This window comes from Podarcis melisellensis (assembly GCF_964234715.1).
Source record: "Podarcis melisellensis genome assembly, chromosome: 5".
NCBI lineage: Eukaryota > Metazoa > Chordata > Lepidosauria > Squamata > Lacertidae > Podarcis > Podarcis melisellensis.
In genome coordinates, this window is record NC_138537.1 from 38,745,639 (window position 1) to 38,761,795 (window position 16,157).

Genomic DNA, 16,157 nt, shown 5'->3' on the forward strand with positions numbered 1-16,157 from the left:
ATTCTCCACAATTCTATACTGGTCCAAAAATGTTGAATTCTAAATGGGGTCTGGTGTGATTCAATGCTATCTTCAGGTGTAGCTGTGCATTATCATGAAATTGCTGGAGTGTAGCTGAATTGGATGTGGCGACTATCACCTGGGAAATAAAGATGACACCACCGTCTCTGTTAGCTTCTTGCTACACTAGCACCACTCTTCATTCCTTAGTTTCAACGTAGTTAATACTATAGTTGTCTTTCTACAGTTACCATAAGTTTTGCTAGACAAGGCCTGTTATTATTTTCTGTAAAACTACTTGAAAGGGAGAGCAGATTTCCTTTAGTAAGCTCTGAAAGTTCTTTACCATTCTTGTCATAGCTAGAGAAGAGAATTTATACTTTCTTCTTTGACCAAACATCATTTTCTGCTTTCTTGTAAGTTAGTCAATTAAGACTTGAGTAACAAGAATATATTCCATTGAGCATCTGGCCATTAATTCTGCCCCTCCACAAACAGAACATTTCTGTTTAAGCAATGCACCCTCTCCTGTCTTCTTTATTTCTCTTCTGACTGTCTTGCAACAGTTTAACAGATACCCATTTTGAGTTTGAAAGCAGCTGATAGTAGACTTGACCTGATCATGAATTCTGTAAAAGGGACAAAGATTGCAGCTCATCTTAAGAGGAGTTGTTTTTAAATAGGACACCATGCAATATTGTCACTGTGACATTAGAACATTTTAATGGGTCAGCTTGGGGATTGAACCTAAGACCTGCTGCATATAGAGCATCCTTCATCACTTGAATTATGACTCTTCTCCATGGGTACAAGTACACAAAGACATAATACGTACTTATTTGCTTATACCAATCACAGAACAGAGTATAGTCAGTGGCAAACAGATCCTACTGCTGACCCATGCTGATACAGAAAGGTTTAAGGGCATACCACACCAAAGGTAATATAAGAATAGGATAATTAAGAGTTGACTGACTCATCTGAACACTTGTAACTGAAATGGGTGAATGAGAATGACATAAAATAGATGTCTCCCATGCCATAGATGTTTCCCAACTTCTGCCTACACAAGTCTTTCCTTCATCTATATTCCAAACATTGTAGCCTGAAGGTCATAACTGTGTGTTCATGTACAAATTTGCTTTGGGACATGGCTGAAATTGCTTTGCTGCAGCCTCAAGAAAGGGCATTTTTTAGATTTCTAAATGCAACAGAAGGTAAAAGGGTATTGTGCTGCTCCCAGTCTCAATAGGGCTTTTTAAATCTAAAAATTGGTGGAATTCTTAATACTCTATTGGATTGGCTAATCTCCTAGCTCTCTATTAGCTCACTGTGCTTCCACATCCTGAATATGAAAGCGCCCTGCTCTAGCACAATTAGCAAAGACCTTGGGCGGCTTAGCAAAGTTATTTTTATCAGTAGAAGCTTCTCTTTCCTCTTTGCAAGTCATTTACAATGAAATAAGATAGATGAGTTCTTGCTTATTTCGCCAGTTAATAGAGTGCTAGACATTAAACAAAGATGAACATCCTACAACGAAAACATATTCAAAACAGCCTATCCTACACAATCAGGATTGCTTGATCATATTTGGCGAAAAGCTTCTTTTTCTCCTGGTTCTTTTTTTTGGGGGGGTGGTTATGAGTAGTGTGAGCAGCACTTTCTCAGAGACAATACTGGAGAATGGTAAGACAATCTGACTGCTAAAAGAGAACAGGGGAGGGGGCTTTGTAAAGGCAGGAAACAGGAGGGGACAGGAGAATCATGCATTACATACACAGAGGCCAGATTACTCTTCCTTCTATACATGCAAAACCAATAAAGTATTTTCAGCATGATTTAGGCATTAGACTCCACAAGCTCAGGAACTAGTCAAAATAGGTGATTTATAATGATTAAAAGGCAGGGGATTGGCACTGCTAGTGGCATCAAAGACTTGAGTTAATGCTACAGAAACTGAATAGACTATCCTTGTGAATTATAAGTGGAAGGAAGCCATTATTCCACTTTCAGAAATACACACAGAGTGATCAGTAATAGTAATAATAAATTGTGTCTGTGTGTTTATATGAATGAGTTTAAATAGTAGTTACATTCTGACAAAGCTAGCCTGCTAGTCTATAGCAAAGGCTCAGAGTGGGAAATACTTAAAAACTAGTCCCAATAGGGAAGAGTTTTAAGGAAAGGTGCAGAGACCTCCCCCATGTGCAGTTTGGCCCAACAGGGCATGAAATCTGGAGTCAATGTCTGCAGCTTAAAGGTGAACACTGAGAAGTGTGAGCTTCCCTAAGGACCTCCAGCATCAATAAAAAAATCCAACCATTTTCCTTTTGCTTAAAAACACTCTTCTCTTGTAAGCAAGCTGTCCATTTCATGCTGTCAGCTTGCTCCTGCCCTCTATCCTCGCTCTTCCTCCTGAACTTCTATTACCAAGGTTGAATAAATAAAGCAGATTCCCACTTATAAGGGACAGTGATCAAGCCAAACTCTTGGCTGCTGGGGCAGGGGAGAAGAGGCACAAAGAACACACAACAAAGCCTATTTTTTGAGGGATGCTTAGAGAAGCAGTTGACTAGCACCTCAAATCCTTCCCCTGCCAGCACATTCTGTTGCCACGACTGTCATTTCCTCCACAGTTCTTTTGGCATCTAGCCTTGCAACCGAAAGAACAGTTGGCATCACTTAGTGGGCCAGGGGCCTCCAGTTGTTAAACCTTCTGCTACACAGTCTCCAAATAGCAACATTATATTTGGCAGCTGGTTCTGATCCAAGTGCTTGGTTGAACAAGAGTACTAACAAATTTAAGACATCACACTACTATGCCTTAACAGGGATAAAGCTCCATTGAACTGAATGGGCAGGATTCACCTAATGAGCTCATTTGGTGGAAGCCTTGCACAAGGACTTCCGCTTACGCGGCAGGGCTTTCCCCCTCTCCTCTCCTGGTGCGTCACCTGAAATTGGCTCAGGGCGGGAGCACAGTGCATAGGTGGGAGGAGAGCTGGGATCACTCCATTGGACTGGAAGAGCCTGGTGCTGAATTCCACTCAATGGGTCCTGCTTATGAGCATTGCCCTGTAAGAACATAAGTGGACCCTTGCTAGATAAAACTAAATGCCTGTCTCATCTAGCATCCTTTCTTTGTACAGTGGCCATCCAGATATGTCTTGGGAAGCCCAGAATAATCTCTTTTCATACAACCATATCGAGTTGGAAGGGTCCACAAGGATCATCTAGTCCAACCCCTGCAGTGCAGGAATCTTCTGCACAGTTTTAACAGTGTGGTGTAGAAACATTTCCTTTTGTCAGTCCTATTCAGCTTCATTTCATACATCCAGGTTCTAGCATTATGAAGGCACAAGTAAAACTTATTATCCACTTATTATCTAAGCATAATTTTATAAGCCTCTGTTATGTTTTCCTCTTACCTGCCTATTTTCTAAGCCAGGGGTCAGAAAACTTTTTCAGCAGGGAGCCGGTCCACTGTCCCTCAGACCTTGTGAGGGCCCAGGCTATATTTTTTTTTGGGGGGGGGGAGAACGAATTCCTATGCCCCACAAATAACCCACAGATGCATTTTAAATAAAAGCACACATTCTACTCATGTAAAAACACTAGACAGGCCCCACAAATAACCCACGGATGCATTTTAAATAAAAGCACACATTCTACTCATGTAAAAACACTAGACAGGCCCCACAAATAACCCAGGGATGAATTTTAAATAAAAGGACACATTCTACTCATGTAAAAACACACTGATTCCCGGACCGCCCGCAAGCTGGATTTAGAAGGCGATTGGGCCGGATCTGGACCCCGGGCCTTAGTTTGCCTACCCATGATCTAAATTAAACAGACCTAACACTATAACATTCCCTAATTTGGGAGCTGGTCAGCTATTTCTCATTTTGGTTGTATTTTCTGAACCTTTTCCAGTTCTCCAATATCTTTTTTGAAATGTGGCAACCAAATGTGTGCTCATACCATACATTTATATAATAGCATTTGATACTGGCACTTTTATTTAACTTACCTACTGCAGAAGCATTTCTTACTAGAATGGTAAGCATATTTTGATTAAGACCAAGAAAACCTGTTTACCAGGAGTTGATATTCCTTTACCATAAAATCAGTGGTCACCTAGGTGCCAAAGATCTTGCTTGATTATATAGCACGGACAAACATAAGCCAGGACTAAGAGGCATCAGTTCAAGAGGAGGCAGAAGTGTTCATACATATTTATACCTGAATACTTGCACAAGAAGAATGATATATTCACAGCATGATTACCACCCCCTTTCCATCAAGGGTGCAATCAAAGATGATGCTGAACATTTAAATAGGTAAGCTTTAACTGAAGAGGATTAGATCAGGAAATGGGTACCCAAGGCCTCATTTCATAATAATCCCACATCAATGAATGTTTTAAATAAATAAAATTGTATGCTTATAACCTTTTCTCAATTTGTGCACTCCAGATGTGCATACCTCTAGCATATGAGTAATCTGCAGCCATATGTGCATCAATTTCATTAATGCAGTGGAGAACCATTTGCATCCTGAGAAAAGATGAGGGAACACAATACACACTGCAATAACCTCTGGACACGGCAGTCAGTAGCAGGTCACGTGAAAAAATTGCTTGGTGTGCTTTTTAATCTGCACTTGTTCTCCCTTTGGACAGGTTATCACAAAGACAGGAAACCCCTTAAACAAACAAGGGGAAACTGCCAACTACCAGCTTTTGGAGATGTAAGGACATTAAACAAGACACTAGTGGGAAGCTTATGCTTTACCCTGTGGGACCAGGAAAAAAAATCACCTTAAATTCATGTTAAAACCCATTCCTGTTGCAGGCTGCTAATGATGCCCTATCTACACAGAAGAGAGCAAGAGCGGGGGAGGGGTGGGGTGGGAATCATAAACCACCATCTGAAGCCTTTCCTTTAATTCAGTATAGAGTTCATAATAGATAAATGAGCTAGGGGTGGGGTGGGATACAATGAAAGAGGATGTCCTTTCCATGCAGCTCGGTAACTCAGCAGCAGCCGCCGCCATCATAATGATGAATGTGCTGTTTTCTTTTGGTACACTAGAAACAGTGAGAGCTCTGTGGAAATACTGGCACACAGCTAGTGCAGGCCTTACAACACACACAAGCTGGCACCAAATATTTGCCACTCTCAAGTTGGCTGAGTGCTACATTACAATGTGCTTGGTTAGCAAAATTTCTGGTTCAGGATGCTAATGAGTGGCACTTTCCTGGAACAGCATGTGTCACAGCAGACCTTCTTGAGCCACTAGCACAAGGGCCAACAGAGATTTACTGCAATGGCTAAAATCAGAGGAAGAGCTAAAGCAATTTCAGAAAAATTCATGCAATTGGGGCATCCTTGGCAGTTCTGTCTCGCTTGGGTTCAGTTGGGTTCTCTACATTCAGCTACCTATTAGAATACTGACTGTAGAGTTTCACAGCTTGTTCTAAATTAAAATGAGAGAAATGTCAACTTTGGATGACTGACATTTGTTGTATTCCCTTGGTTTTCTTCTCTAAGGGAACAGACTCCAATTATTTAAATAAGCTCCGGCTGCAGACACTTTATCCCTGGGGCTTAGTGCAGCTGCCCCAAGTACTGTTGTGTTCAGCTCCAGTGACGAACAGCATAGGTTTGACAGAGTAGTTTATAGCTTTCAGCAAAGCCCAATGGAAAGAAGACTGAGAGATATTTTTTATGTCCCTTCTGCTTTGTTAAGCAAGTCACAGAGGGAAAATAATAGCTGGTCCTTACAAAGTTTCCGCATTGTTGCAACCTCTCATCTACTAAATACAAAGTGAAGTTCTCGGGAGCTTGTTCCACCATCAGGAGACCGTCAAGTACTTTTCACGGTGCTGTTCTCATGTCCTGGAGCCCCATCAAATAGAGATTAGTCTTCCACTAGAGGAGGAGGAGTGAGGTGAAGTTGGAAGGTCTCATTCTGGAAGACACTATTCAGTGCAGAATCACCCTGGGAGATATGGAGGAGCCCATGTTTTTCTCCACCACGGTCCCGTGAGAGTTCAGTCAGAAGAGCCAACTACAAAACAAAAGAACACCACTTGGTATAGTGTAGGTAACGGAAATCATGTGAGAAACATATATTAGAGAGTGATGTGGGCAGTAAAAGCACTGACCTACTCAAAGGGGCAAACAATAATTTAGTACAAATTAAAAATAGCGCAAGTTACTAATAAAAAACTACCTCTCATCTACTGAGACAGCATTGACCAAATCACAGAAAATGTTCCAGCTGAGTTATAAAAGTAGGGGAAATGCTCTTTTCAAAAGCTAGCTGTGAAAGAAAGGTGTGCTTTGAGGAAACTAGACTCTCCTTTGAATAATCAAAAGAAAAACACAGTTCCAGTAGGTATGATGAACTTACTTTACCCCTGAAGGGGATAATAACCTTCCCTCCCCAAGTATCATCCTTGTGGTATATGAGAACACACCTCCAAACTAGTTCAAGTTGTCCTTCATTAAAAATGAGACATAAAATTATATTACCCTTGATGTTCCTCGGTACAGACGACAAAGCTGGTCAAAAGCTTGAGCTTGCTGTGGATCCAAGATGGCCTCAGAATTGGTCTATGAAGAAGTATTACAATGTCACCAACACAAAACTTGTACATCCACCAGGGCTTCTACACTCTAGTGTCTTATCAGACCTAACTGAGAAGTTAGGTCTGATAAGACACTAGAGTGTCCACAGAAAGTTGGAGAAAACATGCTTCTAACTTTGACCCTGGACCAAACAAATATAGTTAATTCAGGACACCTTGCCCTATATTTTGACCTAAACAAAGCCAGAGAATATCCCATTAAACTAAAAGATAAGCAAGTTACAATGAAAAATGATATTTTATGTCTGCAATAATAAATATATTCTAGTCAATTCTTGTAGTATTTCATATTCATTAAATATTTTTTATTTCATGCTGAGAACAGGCAAGGGCAGGAACCTGAACTGTGCTTGCCTGATATACAAGTGATGCACAAAAACGGTTGCTCTAGGAAATTCTCAACTTGCTGCTTTTAGCTGGATATAGAGTGTGCGTGGACTGGAATGCAGCTGGCCAACCTCACTGGCCACTAGCCAAGAAACCTTCTGAGTCATAGCAAGAGCTGGAATTATACAACATCTGGGTGTTAGATATGGAAAAATGGGTTGTGTTCCTCCTGGCCTTCCTGAATCTAGCAGCTTGCTAGACACCCTTGTTATGTAACTGGGTGGAACACATCCAAAAAGCAACAGTTAAGAGGCTCCAATATGCCATATGTAGCAATACCTAGTGTTTTATGCTTCCTATCTTTTATATCTCCTTCATGGATCACTGCCTTGTCGTGCCAAAGGGGCTTGAATAACTAGAGAAGCTATGAGCTATGCCCTGCAGGGCCACCCAAGACAGACAGGTCATAGTGGAGAGTTTTGACTAATCGTGATCCACCTGGAGCAGGAACCGGCAAGTCACTCCAGTATCCCTGCCAAGAAAACTCCATGGACAAAAACAACAGGCATCTGGCAAATAGAAGGGGAAGAAATGGAGGCAGTGAGAGATTTTACTTTCTTGGACTCCATGATCATTGAAGATGGTGACATCAGTCACAAAATTAAAAGACGGCTGCTCCTTGGGAGAAAAGTGATGACAAACCTAGACAGCATCTTAAAAAGCAGACATCACCTTGCCAACAAAGGTCCATATAGTTAAAGCTATGGTTTTCCCAGTAGTGATGTATGGAAGTGAGAGCTGGACCATAAAGAAGGCTGATTGCCGAAGAATTGATGCTTTTGAATTATGGTGCTGGAGGAGACTCTTGAGAGTCCCTTGGACTGCAAGAAGATCAAACCGATCCATTCTTAAGGAAATCAGCCCTGAGTCCTCACTGGAAGGACAGATCCTGAAGCTGAGGCTTCAATACTTTGGCCACCTCATGAGAAGAGAAGGTTCCCTGGAAAAGACCCCGATGTTGGGAAAGATGGAGGGCATGAGGAGAAGGGGACGACAGAGGACGAGATGGTTGGACTGTGTCCTCAAAGCTACAAACATGAGTCTGACCAAACTGCGGGAGGCAGTGGAAGACAGGAGTGTTGGCGTGCTCTGGTCCATGGGGTCACAAGGCATTGGAAACGACTAAACAACAAACAAAATCTTTTATATCTTCACAACATTCTTGTTGGGAAACTCATTATTATTCCTGCTTTGGAATTGGGGATGGAGACTGAGTGAATTACTACTGCTTCGACTAATCACTCTTTACCAGCAGGTCCCAGGGCAGGTTACAACAATTTAAAATTCAGAATTAAAAAGTTAAAACAAAATACAGTCACAGGAATAGGACGTGTCCTAAAAATACACATCTCAAGAAGTGTCAAAGGCTGGGGTAAAAATGTGCATCTTCAGCATTTGCAGAAAACTGCACACTGAAGGTGCCAGGTGTACCTCTGGGTAGGGAATTCCACAACTTAGTGGCTTAGCCAATACCAGGGAACTCAATTGCCCAGGTTGAAGCAGGAAGAAAGTGTTGCATTTGATTAACATCATCAAGAGAAGATCCAAGAACTCATCAAGATTGGCATAGGCAAACTTGGCCCTCCCTCCAGATGTTTTGGGACTACAAATCCCATCATCCCTAGCTAACAGGACCGGTGGTCAGGGATGATGGGAGTTGTAGTCCCAAAACATTTGGAGGGCTGAGTTTGCCTATGCCTGATCTTACAGAATAAAACACGGTATTGTTGAGCTACTCGTCCTGTCCTGTGCATGTGCTAACTCAGAAGTGAATCCCACTGCTAATGGAGTTTCCCTCCAGAAAACGTGTGCACAGGGGTTGCAACCTTAACCTAAAAATTATGTACAATTATAAAGGAAAAAGAACATTTAAAAATCAGGCTGCAATTTCAGGATGACTGGGAGAAATTTACCGGTTTGGTGCAAAAGGTTCCTTGTCAGAGCACAAAAGCACTTCTATTTGCATAAGACAACCCCCAATTCCTGCTGATTCCCCCCACTCCCATCCTGCTGCAGCCCCCCCCCCCCGTGCTCATCGCATCCCACATTGTCCTGACCCTCAAGAACAGCTTTTAGGGGTGCAAAAGTGGCTGAAGGGGGACACCAGGCAAAGCTCCACTGTGCAAGCGGAACAAGCCATTCTTTTCTGGATCCAACCCATCATTTAACAGAGCAAATCCAGTTAAGATTTATATCCACAGATTATCAATATTATAATACTGACTAACAAAATTATGATCAAGTATTGGGACTCAACTCTTCTATGTCTTATGTATTTTCTCCCCTCTCCCTTCTCTTTTATTTCAGTTTAGTGTATTGTGAATATGAATAAGGACTTTCTTTTGAGCAATCTTGAAGGCTCTGCTTGATCTTTTTGAAACAGTTAAAATAAAGAATTCAACATAAAAAGAACTATCAAGGGCTTATTTGCTGACATTTACTTTCACAACTCTCCAGGTCCATTTTCCACAATATTTTTAAAATGTAGAGTGAATAAGAATTTGTACTGCACATTAACTCTCCATGTGCCAGTAGCTTTCCAAATTACAGATACTAACAACTATAAATTTACTGCTGCTATGTGATCTATTGTCTCTCTTTAGAGGCCTGCAACAAACACACACACAGAAGTGGAAGGTAATTTGTTCTTATCCAAAGACAAGAAAATGTAACATAACTAGCTCCTCTTTGCTGTTTCTTACTTGTGTGTAACCATCAATCAGATTGTTCTTGGGGCTGATGAGCTGATATATTGCGGGCAATTTTCCTGTTGTCATGGAAACGAGCACTGCAGGGCATTTTCTTCCTTTTAACTAAACGAAAGCTTTTTATTCAATGCTGCTGGAAATCTCTTAGCCAATCTGACATCTGTGTCATTACACAGAGTATAAATGCCGAAACCTGCATGCATACATTAGGCTGCAGTTTTCACTTCAAACGCAAGGAGCTGGCTAAGCAGCTAACAGGTGATGCAGATATATTAGCTTGCTCAGAATCGGGCTGAATTGGATTACATCCTATTTGCAATAGGGACTTAACAGCCCTTTTTGTAAGTCATTCTAAAGAGGTTTTATTTGTTTGTTTGGAATCTCGCAAATGTGACATGTAATCCTTGAAACAAAAGTTCCCACCTCAATGTTTCTAGAGTCTAGATTCAAAGAATCTGTTAGAGATAAGAATTTCTAATCCTACAAGTATATGCAAATCTCAAAAGATGTGAACACTTCTTTGTGGCTCCCAGTACATTTCCGAGCACAATTCAAAGTGTTGGTGCTAACCTTTAAAGCCCTAAATGGCCTCGGTCCAGTATACCTGAAGGAGTGTCTCCACCTCCATCGTTCTGCCCGGACACTGAGGTCCAGCACCAAGGGCCTTCTGGCGGTTCCCTCACTGCGAGAAGCCAAGTTACAGGGAACCAGGCAGAGGGCCTTCTTGGTAGTGGCACCCGCCCTGTGGAACGCCCTCCCACCAGATGTCAAAGAGAAAAATAACTACCGAACTTTTAGAAGACATCTAAAGGCAGCCCTGTTTAGGGAAACTTTTAATGTTTAATAGGTTATTGTATTTTAGTGTTTTGTTGGAAGCCGCCCAGAGCGGCTGGGGGGACCCAGCCAGATGGGCGGGGTATAAATAATAAATTATTATTATTATTATTATTATTATTATTATTATTATTATTATTATTTGTATCCTGCAGTACACATCTAGTTTAGCAAGGCTAGTATTTCTATTTGCCTTTTAAAGAAATACAATAAGCTGTAAGGCTAAAATAAGGATTACTTGCCTATGTTTTTATGCGAACAGGTTTAAGTAACTAGAGCTAGATGTTACACTACACAATTCTAATAGTGAGAACAAGAAATGGTCTACAGAGTCACATCAATCATCCTGAAGCCCAGAAGTCAATCATCCTGACAAGCAGCAGGTTCAAACTAGCTCACTAGTCTGTCAGGAAAACATTTTCCCAGTACAGCTACCAGCTTTTCTTAATAGCAAATGCCAGAGATCAAGCTGGGAATAGTAGATGTTCCTTCATGTACCCATTTCATGGTTATGTGAGAAACAGTTCAATCTTATGTATGCTTACTTGGAAATAAATCCCACTGGATTCAATGGGACTTACTCCCAGATAACTATGCAGAGGATTACAGCCAATGTCTCATTTCAGCTCCAGTATCTTCTCTCCCCTTTCATTCATTTTTGTTTTCTCAACCACACTGTGTAGAATGAGCAGAGTGGCTGCAATGATTTTGTTTATTCACACACCATTATGGAAGGGTTGCACACTGATGATTTTCTACATTGATTCCAAGATGTGAAGAATATGCGCCCTATTATCACATGATGGGAACCTATGACTGACTGTACATTTCATATATGAATGGAGTGGCAGCTCACATGCATGATACTTTACAATCTTTAAGTATTCTACAGAATTTTCTGCACAGAGGTGACTTATGTTTCAGTCTTAAGCTGCAGGACTTATTGGCCAAATATGAAGTAGTCCTTACCTTTGTACAACAACTATACATCAGCATAGGTAAGAAATGAACCAACAGCCACATAAAATGTATTTCAGTCATATACATACCAAGAGAGTCAAGCTGATATTTTAAAATATATATATCCAAGTGAACGCTTGCCTTCAGCAAAGGTGTATATACATACACAGTGATCTTCTTCAAGTCAAGATTGCAAAGGCAAACAAAAAATTATTTCAACCTAGAGTCATGTCAATTCCATAAAGATCAATGGCAGAGTTGAAAAAAACCACAATGTTATTTGGCAAACTGCAGATAAATGGCAGACACAGTGACAGATGAAAGGCCTGGAATTTATACTCAAGGCAACACCCGTCACTGCATTGACAAACTTATACTTCGGTTTAATCTGGAAAACTCTCCAAAGGCTCCTTTAAAAAAGAAGGCACTTTCACATAAAGCCCAAGAAGATCTGGCTTAAGTTAACAATCAAAGGCCCCAGAAAAGCACAGAGAACTAGCAAAGCTTCTCATGCGTTTACATTTTTTAGGTCTCAGCCTCTGGTATATCCTCTTCAGAAAGTGGCAGTTACCTTCAATTACTAGGATCAGTAACTAGGTTGAAATAAATGTTCTAACATGCACACAAAGCACAGATTAAGACGCCTAAGAAAAGAGACAGAAAGACCACTGCAATAAGTCACCATTGGTGGCCTCCAGTCACTCTGAGGGAATTACTGGGGAAGCTGCCTCACTATTAGCATGTACAATCAGTCCATAAAGACTAGGTAAGCATTATCCTCTTCTAGATAAGTAAGTGTGTTTAGAGGGAGGCTGCCTCCTGTACCCCCAACAGAGATTTATGCTGCTGGCTAAGTTGCCTTGGGCTGAAATGGTCTGTGCTGCCATCTGTCATTTCCAAAATTGTTCCTGCTGGCGGTTCCTGGCTGTGCGGCAGCTCTTGCCCGGAGCAACCTGCTACAAACTCAGTCTGCTTTTCTATCTTTACTCTGCCCTTCCTCACTTGAGCTGGAGAGGAAGGGTGGGCAATGCTAGTACGCTTGCGCCTGTTACAAAGTCCAGTTACGGTTATTTTCAAGAACACATCCCAGCCAAGAGATCGGGAGAAAACCTCTTAGGAACGGAATGCGAGCTTTGGAAATACACTTAAAACGCTGAGTACTTAAAGCCATTGAATGTTCATACACCCATTTCTTTAAACCACCCGTTTCCTGGCATACCCTTTGTTTTTCAATATGGCTGCTGAAAAGGATGCAAGGATGCTCACAGGAGAGAGGGAGGGAGAGATAAAGAACAGAGTGTGTTGGGTTGCTGTCAGTTCACATATACATCTCAACACTACTTCAAAATTCAAGCTGACAGTCCATTTCAGAGGAGCAGAAATGGTACTAAGAAATATACTCCAGATGCTTGGTGGCATTTCCCAGCTCTAATGCATTTTTGCTCAAAGCATTCTAAAGAAAATATAACACCCAAACTCAGAACTTTACAGGTAGTCCAAGAGTGCCCTCTATTTGACCATGAACAAACATACTTTAAGTATAAAAAGAAGCCCTGATGGATCAGACCAAAGACCTATCTAGTCCAGCGTTTTGTTCCCATAGTGGCCAATCAGATGCCTTTGGGAAGCCCATAATCCGTAGAAAGGCATCTGATGGAATGACAACAGAAGGAAAATTTAGCAGGATTATACATAGAATTCACTAAGCCCAAACAACGAAGGATTTGAAGTACAGTGGTACCTCGGGTTACATACGCTTCAGGTGACAGACGCTTCAGGTTACAGACGCTTCAGGTTACAGACTCCGCTAACCCAGAAATAGTACCTCGGGTTAAGAACTTTGCTTCAGGATGAGAACAGAAATTGTGGTCCGGCGGTGCGGCAGCAGCAGGCAGCCCCATTAGCTAAAGTGGTGCTTCAGGTTAAGAACAGTTTCAGGTTAAGAACGGACCTCTGGAACAAATTAAGTACTTAACCCGAGGTACCACTGTACTGTACTATGTTATAGGGAACATACTACAGCAAATAGTACTATCTTAGACTGCTGAAGGACTTTCAAGTGTCCACCATGTTCTCCTTCAACCAGTTTCTAACAGTTGAAGTGCATTAATTTTAAAGCTGGCAGCTTAAGATGCATGCTACAAACAAATAGCTCATTGGAAGGAAGTTATTTGACCATTAGAGTGTTATTTGAATTACTTGTACTTCAGTGCAAATGGAGAAAAGCAATGAAGTCACTAGAAGAATCATTGGTCTGGACACTTAATTCAATGCAAATCTGTTCTCTGTTCAAGTTGTTGTGGAAACAGAGTGCCGTCAAATCCCGAGGCCATGAGATCTTGTTGGATAGATACATCAGGCATTCCTTACAATAGCTACAAACATCGACTCCCACTGCAAGCACCCTCTGGCTGCATTGTATATTAGTCCTCTCTTATCCAATTCAAGCGTATAACATTTATACTCTAAAATCAGGATTTTCTACTACTTTGCTTTAGCAGCTGGATTACTTAAAGCTTCTGAATTATCATTAAGCAGCTTGCAAACTGAACATGAGTCAGCATTGTGATAAAAAAAAATGCCAAATGCAATTTTGGGAGGCATTTAGTAGAAGCACTGTATCTAAAAAGCATTTTCTACATTTTAATTTTTCAATAAGGATGTTGTGCTCTTTCACACACAAATAATCCCCGTGATGAAAACTGCACTACAGGAAGGATTTCTCTCCACTTGGAGTAATTCAGACATGAGTATGCACAGAATCCACTTTAACTTGACCCACATATAGAATCATAGAGTTGAAAGGGGCTTCAGGGTCATCTAGTCTAACCCCCTGCAATGCAGGAATCTTAAGTAAATCATACATGACAGATGGCCATTCAATGTCTGCTTAAATCCCTCCAAGAAGGATGGTCCACCACCTCTTGATCACCCCTGGAGGAATGTTACACAAAAAAGCAGGACTGCCAGAAGCCATGCTTGTCTCCAGAGCTTCAAAATCAATTCCACAGCCTCATCTCAGACACTGATTCTCGGCCAGAGGAGCAAGAATAGCAGTTGCAGACCTCAAAACACACCAAAGTGGCAGTTGAAGGTACACTGCACATAATGATTCCTGCTGCTCCCCAGTATTTATTTTCATGTCCGCCTACAATTTGAACGAATGCCTTGCCTACTACGACACATGGAAGACTTTTAGGTTGCTAGCACGTGTGGAAAGCACTCATACAGCACATGGCAAGAAGCCATCATTTGCCTTTCATTGTTCCATAAATAAATGCATGTCCCATTTTTTAAAAAAACCTTCAATTCAAATACGGCAGGAACTTATCAAGCCACACCAAAAGCTTCTTGAATGACGGAAGTGTAGACAAAAGAAGCTTCATTTTACTGAGGTGCTCCTAAACTCAGGTATAACTTCAACCTTCTAGGAAAGGTTCACTTCTGCAAATCTTACCTGTGCCAGAGATACAGGAGTTCCTTTCTTCATTTCTAAGCAAGCACCGCTTAGTTTCCCTCCTTTGTTACTTGCATTGCATTTAAAACAAGTCCATCTCATCTGACCGTCTGTTTCAGTGCCACACTCTTTACTCAGGAGGCAGAGAGAATGGTACAAGTGGCCACAGCTGTTACAAAAAAAAGAAAGAAATTTAATTGCACACATATATTAACTAGATGCTCTGCACACCAGAGCACATTTGTTTTGTAAAATTAATTCTAAATAGGTTCCAGTAAACCAAATGTCACACTACTGTCAAGAGAAACAAACGTATTTTAAAAGACATTAATCCCGAAATCCAAAACACAGAGTAAGAAGACCCTTTTAATATAGTGGAGTAAGCATACTTTTGTCCATTTATTCCCTGGATCTCTATTCTGGATCTCTATTTGCCAAATGACCACCTAACGATTAAAGAGAAATTAGTCTCAGTCATCTATAAAAGCCCTTCAGAAATACTTGTTTCTGTTGGCTAAAAGTCTCATAAATTTTACATTCGGGGGGATTTTAAATTCTTGAGATTAGAATTCTGGAAGCTTAATCAATCTTTTAAATTTTCTATATTGTATGTTTTATTGTTGTAAACTGCTTTAAGATCAGCATGATGAAAAGTGGGATATAAAATTTAAAAATAAATAGAAAATACAAACCCTGAAGGCATACAGAGCCCATTAAATCAGGCCCCCTCACAGTGCAGCAAGACAACAACCACCTCTATGTATCTTAACTATATTAAACTTCAGGACCTCTTGTTGCTAGCACCTCTTATTGCCTTTTCTCAACAGTTACCTGAAGACTATGATTTGGTCAGCAGTCTCTTGTCTTCTCTTGTACTGCTGTAGACAAATACAACAGTAATCTTGCTTGGGGTTCAGCCCTCTAGTCACAGATGCTTTCAAATTACGTAAGGACCAGTGGAGGTCATGGTTGAGTAGGTTGGTTGTAGTCTCCAAGAGAGTCTGATCAAGCACAAGGACAATACGAGAAAGACATCACTTAACCTGTTAGCCATGCTCCATAAATTCTGCATGTGGCAAAACATCTCATAGAGATTAAATGAGGGGAGAAACAACACTTTAAGGTATCTTAATGACAGATCCTGCTATTTTAT

The 16,157-nt window shown here is 41.0% G+C and overlaps 1 protein-coding gene across 4 annotated transcripts in view; it reads right to left on the minus strand.

Moving 5' to 3' along the window:
• Positions 1–697: 697 nt before the first annotated feature.
• Positions 698–16,157, minus strand: part of VPS8 (VPS8 subunit of CORVET complex) — a 93,104-nt gene continuing 77,644 nt past the window's right edge. For 3 of the 4 annotated variants that reach the window (XM_081910310.1, XM_081910308.1, XM_081910309.1), the window contains 5 exons: positions 15,836–16,005; positions 15,005–15,173; positions 9,748–9,858; positions 6,543–6,623; positions 698–6,075 (listed from right to left, as the gene is read on the minus strand). In XM_081910310.1, coding sequence (XP_081766436.1) covers positions 5,926–6,075; positions 6,543–6,623; positions 9,748–9,858; positions 15,005–15,173; positions 15,836–16,005 — 681 coding nt within the window. In that variant the 3' untranslated portion in view covers positions 698–5,925. The remainder of the gene's footprint in view (positions 6,076–6,542; positions 6,624–9,747; positions 9,859–15,004; positions 15,174–15,835; positions 16,006–16,157) is intronic. The other variant, XM_081910311.1, reaches the window with a different exon arrangement.